Consider the following 11,223-nt stretch of genomic DNA (forward strand, 5'->3'; position numbering starts at 1 on the left):
GGGGTTGCGTACATGTGCGTGTGGAATGTTTACAGAACTGACACTTTTCAGGTTTGTTTTTGGCTTCCTCACATTTGCTTGGCTGCTTTTAGATGATCAAACAGAAAATGGCCTTCTCTCATCTTCTGCTTCTTTGGACAGTGACACATTGATCATTTGGCTCATTTATACATTTTGGAAATGATGCATTGACTTTTAACTTTAATATATTTCAGCTTTTATTATCCTGCTGGTACCCTTACTTTGATGCTAGTCTCCTGAAATAAACACAAAGTTCACTAATGGCTATCAAGATAGAAACTATTGGACGCATCAGCAAGATTTGGCTCTAATAATGAAAAAGACTTAAATCTCATTTAATTATTGCTTTTATATTAATAGAGAGGAAATCTAGCTGCATAAATTGTTGCTTAGGATTATAAACCTACAGAAGATAATCACCTGGTCTGCTTTCAAGTGCCTCCTTATTCATCGTTTTGGATCCCAGCCTGTAAATGCAGTCTTAATTAACCTTGCAAACAACAGAACAATGTTACACAGCAGGGCAGCAAAGTCAGCAACAATCTTCTTCAAGAGACGAATAAACAAATCAACAGGGCTAAATGCTGGTTAAATATTGACCTGTTATTTAATTGTACTTGCTTGGTCAGCTCATAGGTTTGTACTTTTATGTTTCATCCAACCTACTTCAATTTCATGCCTGTAAACAAACAGTGTCGTAACAATCAACTTAACTGTTTTGCGTATGTTTCTGTTTCACTTGGTAGATGGGTATTTTTGGAGTAAAATCTCTCAAGTCTTATAAAATATGTGGTAGAGCCACGTCAGAAATGCTTCATGACAGCTCACTCTTTTTCATATCAAAGTTTCTAGGTGTAATACGGAGCTCTAGGGAGTTAGTGTCAACTAAGTGGCCAAAGTGGCATCAACATTAGCCAGACCATTGTGGAGGACGACAACAACCAGATCCTCTGAGACTAAGGAACCGTTGGACCTTCAGAGACTATGAAAGACTTGGCATCAGCTGGACCATCAAATACTGAAGAGGGATTGGTTTTACTTGGACTAAGAACATGGTGTCTGGAGCTTTAGAGACTCAAAAGGTGACTTCAGGAACCTTGGAGATTGAATTGGTGTCGGTACTCTGACCCTCAGAGACTTCACAAGTGTTTGCATGAGCCAGACTATTGGAAACTGAAGACGCGCTGGTGTCACTCAGATATCCAGAGACTGAAGACAGTTGGCTGAACCTTCAGAGCCTGAAAGATTGTTGATTGAACCCGCTGAGTCTGAAGAACCAACTGCTCCCTGACCCTAGGAGACTGAAGAGCCATCTCCATCCACTTGATCCACCAAAAGGTCTGTGATGGTGGCTCTTGTTGCTATGTGGAAGATAAATCGGGGAGTCGGACATACAGAGGTGGCTTAAAAGAGGGATTACTCTTCTGTGTATTTAGTTTGAGGAAAAACTTCAGATCAGGGGGGCCCCAGCATTAAGACCTACCAACCTATAACTTTTAGTTGCATCTCTTCTCCAACTCCAACATGCCTGAATCAATTATGTTGTAAAGACAAAAAGCTAAACAGTGTTTTTAATCAATGGATGTGTTTGAATATACGAGGAAGCCAAACGTTGACCAATCTGTCGCTGTCCACATATTTTATTTGTCATTTATATCCACTGCAATGCACCTTGCGCCTCAAGTCTTCAGCAGTTTCTCTTTTGATTTCTGTTGTCCTGAAGCCTGATCTCTGCTCGTTTCCTGGCTTAGATTTTCTTTGTTCTGCGGATCGCAGTTTGAAGTTCTTCATCTTCAACCTCTGAAAGGAAACGTCTCAGAATCAGTGACGGAAGTTGTTTTGTGTCTCATCAGCAAACCACCGTAGAAGAGCAGAGTCGCATCATGCAGCTGGAGGAGGAGCTCGCCCTCCGAAGGGCTGAGATCAAAGACCTCCAGGGTCAGCTCAGACGGGTCGACGCGAGCTCCCAGCAGGAGGCCCAGGGGGCCGACGCCCCGCCGGAGACCGTCCTGCTGCGTGAACAGCTGCTGACGGTGGGCCGCGAGCACCACAAGGAGAGCAGCGAGCTCAAAGAAAAATACGAGACGGCGTTGGCGGCAAGCCAGCAGGAGGTGGAGTCGCTGAGGACAGTTGTGGAGAAACAGAGCGCTGAGATCGGCGAGATGAAGCAGAAAGTCCAACAAGCCACCAAGGAGAACGTGGAAATGATGGACTCATGGAAGGTACTCTCTTACTGCTTGGTCTTCAGATTGTAGAGCTGAAGGTAGAACAGCGGCGACACTTCATTACTTATTACTTTAACAGCACTTTCTTGATTTCAGCTTAAATGTGACTTGTTTTGTGTTTTGCACAGGCTAAGTTCGACATGTTGGTGACTGACCATCAGCGATCCTTGGAGGAGCTGAAGGCATCGCTGAACAGAGGTCAGTCTGCTCCACAAGGCCAAGAGCAGGACGCCCAGGAGCTGAGGACCACTCTGGAGAGCCTAAAGATGGAGCACCAGCTGGAGGTGGAGAACTTGAAGGCCAAACACAAGATCGAAGCCGCCATTCTGATCAAGGAGCGCGAGGATCTCTGCAATCGCCTTCAGGAGGCCAGAGACCAGCTGAATGAAGGCAGGTCTGACATGGAGGCTCGGAGCAGCAAGGCGGCGCTGAGTGAGGCCTCCCAGAAGCTGCAGAGGGCGGAGGCCAGGCTGGCAGAGATGGAGGTGCTCCGGGTGGAGCGGGACAAAACAACGACAGAGCTTCGAGACAGACTGGAGCTGTCAGAGAAGAAGATGACGGACTACCAGGCCCTGCAGAAGGCCCAGGCTGAGAGCCAGGAGGAGATCCAGAAGCTGGAGGAGAAGCTGAGGGTGACGGCAAACCAGCTGCAGGCAGTGCAGGCAGACCACTTTAAACCTCATGACGCAAACGTAAGCAGCTGAGGAGAAGATCTGAGCTCACCATTACTCTGCTTTACCCTCATGTGGAATGTTTTTACAGCTCTTTGTTCTGTTTCAGATGATAGAAGATAATGAAATATCAGATGAGAAGAAGAAGCTGAAACAGAATATCGAAGGTATTTATATCCATTTAGTTGTAGGTTATCTTCTACAACATAGGAATTTGCTTGATAGCACGTGTTAGATTGGGAATGATCTTTTAAAGTATTGCATGTATGAAAACAGATGCAGTCTTGATGACACAGACAAAACTGATTTGCGTTGCAATCGCAATTAATTTTGCATGTCTGCCTTCTTGAATATGCAGAACATATGCTGATTATCAGTAAGTGCAAAAGGCTGGGAGGAGTATATAGAGATGTAATAACTGCAATGCGATTTATTAAGCCTGAACCAGATTGCAGGAGCTGCGTTGGCATCTATGTTTAGCACGTTTAAAAAGCAGGAGCAAACTGACACAACAACTTCTGCAGTTGCTGTGGCAAGAATGAGGCATGGATGTAATGACAGAAGATGTTTCTGTCGAAATATTTGGAACATTTAAGAAACAGAAAATAAAAATATTTTTAAAATATGTGCTAATTTTGAGTTGGCCCAGAAAAAAAAGGCTGCAGTTTGTATTTGTCTGCTGCACGTTCAACAAATTTTGAGGCCAAAGATGATTGCTTAAGGCATATTAACTACTAACAGGATTTATGCCATTAATGGTTTGTTTCTCTTCAGAAACAATGGAGAAGTTGATGAAAAGGGAAAAAGAAGTTTTCACACTCTCCTCCCAGGTCGAAGCTCTGAAAACACAGATTGGAGGTAAATGTTGTTGAGCTCTGATGGTCTTCATTCTTATACGCATCATACACAGATGCCACATTTCAGTTAAAATAAGAACTTAAACATATTTTGCAAAAATTGTGATTTCTTTTCTTGTTTAGAATTTGAAATGATATTTAATTTTACTCAAATGCATTTACAAATAAAAAACTAGAATATCGTGAAAAAGTTCAATATTTTTTTGTCCTCCATTCCAGAAAGTGAAACTCGTGCATTATGTAGATCTACTTAGTACATAGAGAGTGAAATATTTCAGGCCTTCATATGCAACAATTAGATATGAAAACCTGAAATTCAAATTCAAATATTACATCAAATGAAAAATGATATTTTGAGCAGAAATGTCAAGCTTCTGAAAAGTTTGTTCATATTCAGTATTTCCTCTCAGCTTTCTATAAACATGCTTGAATGCAGAATCTGACCCAGCTTCGTTAGCAGTGTGTGGAGGATGTTAATAACTGTCCAGTCAGCAGTTTTCTCCACGATTGAAGAAAACTCTGCTATTGTTTTGAGGTAGCTAAATATTTAAATATTTTATTTCTTCACAATATTCTAATTTTGTGAGAAATTTTGGGTTTGCATAATCTGCTAGTCATAATCATCAAAATTGCAAGAAATAAAGACTTGGAATATTTGACTCTATGTGTAATGATGAATCTGTATGATGAGCTTCATCTCCTGAAAATGGTTGACAAAAATATTTGACTGTTTCGCATTATTCTAATTTCTCATACGTGCATGTATTTGTTTTTAACACCGGCAGAGTTCACCCTGCGGTTCTTTGCTTCTTTGCGGTTTCTTTCTTTTGATCTTTTCAGAATAATGTTTTGATCAGCTCTGTGACATCAAACAGACTCGAAATGAGCTCGACCCAGCTCAGATAATCAGACTGACGCCCTCTGAAGAATGGATCATAAATCATTTATGGAAAAAAAAAACAAGATTTAAAGGGCTGTCTCTTAAAGCATAAAATTCATTTTTATTGTTTTAATATTTATTTTAGATTCTCAAGTTCACGGTCGGACAAACAGGAGGAAATCTCATTACTTCTGACTTCAGGTTAGAAGTCAATAACGGTGGAAAATAGCTTTTTGATTGAGGTTCTGACACATACTTAGCAGATGGATTTAAACATAAGCCAACATATTTTTCCTCTTTGGAAAACGTTGTCATCAAGAGATAAAGGTAGAGGGATCATTATCCTAAGGAAAAAAGACTTGGCTTGTTCTATTTTATTGGCTGGCTAACAGATATACCTCATTCCATTAAGTTCTCTTTAAGTATAACTTTATTTTCCTTCTGCATTAGCTCTGGAAAGTAAAGTTCGCTCTGGGGAAAAGAAATTCGAAGCTGTAGCCAAGGAGAAGATGCGTGTGGAGGCAGAGCTAGAGGCCATGACCAAGAAGTCCCATGATGCATCAGGGCAGCTGGTCAGCATCAGCCAGGAGCTGCTGAAGAAAGAAAGGTAGCTGCTGAATTGAATTTCCAATCTCCTCCAGGACTCACTGGATAACTGATGAGAAAAATCAGCAGAACGGTATGAGGAGGAAAAAGGTTTCACCATCAGGTTGATAAAGACGACTCACAGATAATTTCTTGATTTTATTGTGTTTATTGTGACCCAGTGACAGGTCTTCTGATTTAAGGCAACATTTTCTCATAAAGGAAATTAACTCTGTGGACAGTAAAACACAGCAGAATGGTTTTAAAAGAGTGATGGCCAGTAATAATCTTTAAAGCAGCTGAAAGAAGCTGCTGGTTTTGTTTTTTTTAACCATAGTTTGGTATGTTTTTTAGCTGCAGTATAGAAACTTCTACTATAATTATATATTATTTTGAATAACAATATTATTTCAGTAATCAATTAATTCCATATGTGTTAACTTTTCAAATCTTAATTTCTGTTAATTATGGTGATTTTCTTCTTATACCTAATAAAAACGGGACAATTAAGATCAGAATATTACATCAGACCTGTAAAAAAAAACATTTTTAATACAGAAGTGTGGACTTCCCTGCTATCGATTGTTATTTTCAACTCATACTTTTAATCAGACAAACGAGCCTCATCAAAATGCAGATTTTAATGTATTGAATACAGCTGCTCAGTTCATCAGTAGTTTGGATTTATTTTATTTGAAATTTAAAAAAAAATTCTAAATCTTGATTTTTATTATTTTTTTGCCTCAAGAATAAAATGGAGACAGAGCACATGTAGAAGATCATTACATTCTTACATTAATACTAATAATTGTATCCTGAAAATGAGCACAGTTTGCATTAGGCTTAAAGTGGTTTTAAATTGCAGAAATATGTGGATGTGTTGCCTGAATATAAGTATTTTTATCATCCTTGGCATTAAAAATTGTTTTAAATCTAATTAATAATGACATTTTTGTAATACAGTTGCTGTTTTGTGAGTTGTAATGTTTTTCTCTTTGCTCCAGGAGTCTGAATGAACTGCGGGTGTTGCTCCTGGAGTCCCACCGCCACTCTCGGGACGTGGAGAAAGACCTGAGCCGAGAGGTGCACAAGGCTGAGTGGAAGGTCAAGGAGCAGAAACTTCAGGACGACATAAAAACCCTGAGAGAAAAACTGCTTCTGCTGGTGAGGACAAACAATGGCTCTGATTTAATATCACACTAATTGAATTGAATCGGAATGACTCCAAAAGCACCAGTAATATTTTTTTTATTTTTATATCTACTGATCTTGTCAGTCTGTTGGAAACTGTTTTTGTCTTGAATAAATTGATCAAAAACATAAACATACCATTGAACAAAATGTGTCCATCCTCATTTTTCAAAACTTAATTTTTTTCTTAATTTAAAATAAGAAAAAAATGTATGCTGCATTCAATATTAAATAAATAGAAGATAGCTGTTAAGAAATATTAAAAACCCATAAGATGTTTAATAAATGTTCTTTGTTGTACTTTAGAGCAAACACAAAATCTTACCAAGTTCTTTCATAGTCTAATTTCTAGCACACTTAAAATAAGAGTGTTATTTATTAACAGCTATATTTCTGTGAATTATTATTCATTGCGAATACCTAACCTACGGAGATGGAAGTTTAGAGTTGAGCTCAATGTCAAAGTGTTTATTTTAGTGTTTATTTTGGTTGTTAAAGACTCAAACACTCATAAGACATATACGTGTGGTTAGTTTATGGTTGTTTTGTTTGAGGAAATATTGGTACTGTGAGTTTACCCTGTTTCCTGCTCCACGAAAACGGTTGGAAAACCATAGCAACCACTAACTCAGTTTTTATGTTGCATGCTTTTCCATTTTTCACTGGTTTCCTAAATCTTCTAAAAAAGCAACAAATGGACATTTTTACCACAGTAATAATTATGTCTCCTACCACATTATAGTTGGAATTTAAAAAGATGTTATAAAATATCAAAATTTGTAACTTATAAAACAGAAACGATCAGTTATTCTTTGGGTCCCAGTAATCTCTCACACTCTGTATCCAGGAGCTTTACTGCTGTTGGCTTATGTTAATAATTCGTCTCGTGTGCGTTTGTGTTTCAGGGAAGGGAGCGGTCCTCCCCTGACCACCGGCGGTACTCCATGCTCGACCCGTCAGCTCTGGACTCGGAGGTTAGCCGCCTGCGCCAGCGGCTGCTCAACACCGAGGACGCCCTGAGGAACGCCTTGGAGCACAACCAGCAAGTCGACAAGCTTGTGCAGGCCATGCGAAGACATCCAGATAAGACCCAGGTGAGAATGGTTTAGAATGGAGTACGCATATAAGAAGCTTCATCAGTATTAAAAGCTGGAGTGGATTTCCTTGTTGTCAGTTGGGGGAATTTGAATGGGAAGCAAAGCTAGTTAAAAGATCTGCAAAAATCATCCACATTCTGACTGGTTTTTTTTAGTTTTTTTCCTATTTAAATAAATAGAAAAGTAGACCAGAACATGTGCATTAACATCTTGTGGAAGAAGACACTCTTTTCAGAAAAAACTGTAAAATGAACCGGCACATCAGTCTAAACACAACATGTTCATAATAGAACATGGTGGCGGCAGCGTCATGTGAATCTTTTCCTCCAGCAGGGAGAAAAAGACGTTTTGTTGTTGACGTGCCATCCAGAAACCACTTGCTGCATTATTGTTGCTTGTGCAGGAAGCTCCACTAGTGCTTTTCAAAGACGTATAGTAATATAACTGCACAGTTGTTTGCAGCCATTTTTATGTATGACTGTAAATGTTGGAGGGGGCGTGGCCAGCAGTAGCAGTATGATGGGCTATTTTTATACTTCAAACACCAAATATACCTTAATATGTACAGTTGGAGCTGTTCTAGATCTACCATAGAAGCTAACATCCACACGTCCTTATTTTGTCTCCTTGGGGGTTGTAGCCAATCACTACCAATGAAAATGAGTGGCACTCCTAGTTTGATTTGCTTTGTAAATGCCAGACAATATCATGTCGTGTAGCATTGCTTCCCAAGGTGCATTTTCATTCAAATATCTGTAAATAAGTCCGAGTTAAATTCCACAGACAAATCCTTCATTACTGAGCCGTGAATTGGTAGGGGTCCTCTCTAATGTCTTTTCCAGGCAGATTAATTAAAATTTACTCAAATATATCTGAAGTCATGCACGTTCACAGGGCACTGGATATTTGAATGTTCTGGTCAGACATTTGTCTACATGCATCATCTCTGTTTGTTTTTTTTGTTTGTTTTGTTTTCAGGTTCTCGGTGCAAATTCGGCGAATGGAATTCATCACCAGGAATCAGACAGCACTCAAGAGGTTGTTGTTGTTTTCTACTGAACTGTTCTTAATTAAAAATGGATAAATAAAACTACATTTTTCCCACCCTGGATAACAGATAAATTAAATAAAAATCAAAAACAAACAGGAGAGGGCAGTAAACATACATGAAGGGAGTCATTGACAAACCCATAAATATTTTGTCTGTTACTCAATGCCATCCTACACCTTTATCAGAAAGTAGACGTGTTTTTGCTCTCTTGCTAAAGCCAAATGCTTTTGACCTTCTTTTCTAGGAACAACACTGATGGGGGCAGCAGCAACGATGGGGCGGGCGGCTCCAACCTGAACCCAGACTGACGTTGGGACCTTCAGACGGGAGCAGAGCGTCTCCCGATGCTGCGTCAAATGCCTGAAAAACATTTCCGTTTACAGTCGATGAATACCAAAACAGTGAATTTATATGTTGTTGAAGAATGCACCTAATAGCCAATCACGAAGATCACTTAAAGTACTATAAAGTATGGGACACGAAGAGATATTATCAGTGAAATAACTGCTGAGAACTCAAGAGAATGGCAGCTTTGGATGCTTTACAGTAGTTAGGAAGCTTCGTTCGACAAGTCAGCGGGAACTCCTATTTTGAAGGAAGAGTTTGTGAAGAGCTATTGGACTGACTCTTGGTCGCTTTCTTTGTTTTATTTATTGCTGTTATTTTTGACATTTTGCTTTCTAATAATCCTCTGTACCGCTCGAAGAAACACCCGAATTCAGACGTTTCTGTTAGATTCTGACTCGATCTGATGTCACCGACTGTAAAGGTCAAAACTCCCTCTGTAACGCACACAAGCAACAGAAATGTTATCTCTTTTTAATCCCTTCATGATTGTAGTCAGGTTGTATGCATTGTATGAATTTTAGATTTCCCTTTTATAACATCCCCATGAATGAACCGAGTGTGGCCCAAATAGAACAGAACAGAATTTGCAGCGTATCCTTAAGATCAGTCGCAACAAAAGTGCAGAAACCAACCAACAAGTCACTCTAATCTAAATAAACAGAGTTACCAGGAGCAACTATGTGTCTTAACATAAACGTTCTATGCCTTTTCGATCCTTTTAGTGCATTATTATGAAGCAACAAGACAGCAGTGGAAAGCATCAGTATGCTAGCAGTTTTCTGATATAAACCCACTGGCAACCGTAGTGAAACACCACAGTGGAGTGATCTGATGTGAACCTGACTTAATGCACATGTAGACCAGAGGTGGGAGAACCAGTAGAACCAGCACCAGAGGAGTTTTCATCTGAACTGAAGGCCTTGTGTAAAATCAGGCACATAGTGAGACTAAGACACCATGACTACATTCACATATAAACAAGCCGTATCCGACTTTTTCACTGCAGTCTGAACAGCCCAATTCCAATCTTTTCACCCACTTCCACATGTACTCAATCGGAGACGTGTCTCATTGTTTTCAAAGTGTCTGAAATCTGAACGGTCATGTTGCATTTCATCCAACTTTTACGTCATTGACACCCGTCGTAATTCTGCACCAGATTATGATGAAAGCACCTGGCTTTTAATTTGATAGTCCACTTCCAGCTATCAGCAAATATGTAATTTTAACCTAAATATTTAGCTCAACAACAAAATATTTAGCTTGATAAATGAATGTTTAGCTCACTAACTAAATATTTAGCTTGAAACATCTTTAGCTTGCTAACTAAATATTTGGCTCACTAAGTAAATATTTAGGTTCAAGCTAAATATTTTAGATCACTATGTAAATATTGAGATATTTAGCTCATTAAATATTTAACTCACTAATTATTTAGCTTGCTAAATATATTATTTAGCTTGCTAAATAAAAAATTGGCATAAAACTAAATATTTAGCTAGATATTTAGAGTGAAGCCAAATTTGTAACTTAAGTAAATATAAATATTTACTTATATTGCATAAATATTTAAATATTGCCTGAATATTTAGCTCACTAACTAGATATTTAGTTTAGTTTGGAAACTTAACTAAATATTTAGCTTGCTTGCTACATTTTGAAGTTAGTATTTATACATGAATAAATAACTTGGTGTAATTTGGACCCTGATTTTTTTCGCCCCTCTATGCCAGACTAAATGACCTAAATTATTGCTGTTTATTTTTGACTGTGACTCTTCAAACAGCACTCCATAGGATCCACTCGCCCATCAACAGGTTTCCAAAAAAGCAGAAGCAGCTCACTTACCCTAACCCTGACTCACTGGACTGGTCACCACTACTGCCATCGTGTCTTCAGAGATAAGTGTTGGTTGTGTATTTCATTGAATGGCATTCAGTACTACCTACTTACTAATATTGTAAAGAGAGACATCGACATTATTCTTGGTATTATGGTCTGGGAAGCCACAAGGAGCCAGGTTCTTCCATCTTTCTTCTCAGCTTCAGATCCAGTGAGGATTTTCTGGATCTTAAGGGTCCATCTACATGAGCTGGACTCTGATTTGTATCAAATTATTTCTTAAATTTGCCAAACTCGCATCCGTGAGCTTGTGCTGCCAACTCTGTTATCCATGTGATCAGATATTGTAATCATTGCTTTATGGTCACATGAACTTGCCACTGGTTAATTTCCCACCACTCTCTGTGGTTACCTAGCTCTTTATGTCAGTGGCTGTACATAGTTAGAGAAATTAC

At 39.0% G+C, this 11,223-nt stretch overlaps 1 protein-coding gene across 3 annotated transcripts in view; it reads left to right on the forward strand.

The window, feature by feature from the left end:
- Positions 1-9,598, forward strand: part of clip2 (CAP-GLY domain containing linker protein 2) — a 33,209-nt gene extending 23,611 nt beyond the window's left edge. For all 3 annotated transcript variants that reach the window (XM_008428492.2, XM_008428493.2, XM_008428495.2), the window contains 9 exons: positions 1,875-2,243; positions 2,375-2,938; positions 3,027-3,084; positions 3,692-3,775; positions 5,105-5,261; positions 6,244-6,403; positions 7,336-7,524; positions 8,506-8,565; positions 8,823-9,598. In XM_008428492.2, the coding sequence (XP_008426714.1) occupies positions 1,875-2,243; positions 2,375-2,938; positions 3,027-3,084; positions 3,692-3,775; positions 5,105-5,261; positions 6,244-6,403; positions 7,336-7,524; positions 8,506-8,565; positions 8,823-8,834 (1,653 nt within the window). In that variant the 3' untranslated portion in view covers positions 8,835-9,598. The remainder of the gene's footprint in view (positions 1-1,874; positions 2,244-2,374; positions 2,939-3,026; positions 3,085-3,691; positions 3,776-5,104; positions 5,262-6,243; positions 6,404-7,335; positions 7,525-8,505; positions 8,566-8,822) is intronic.
- The last annotated feature ends 1,625 nt before the right edge of the window (positions 9,599-11,223 follow it).

Source organism: Poecilia reticulata, linkage group LG14 (genome assembly GCF_000633615.1).
Source record: "Poecilia reticulata strain Guanapo linkage group LG14, Guppy_female_1.0+MT, whole genome shotgun sequence".
NCBI classification, from domain to species: domain Eukaryota; kingdom Metazoa; phylum Chordata; class Actinopteri; order Cyprinodontiformes; family Poeciliidae; genus Poecilia; species Poecilia reticulata.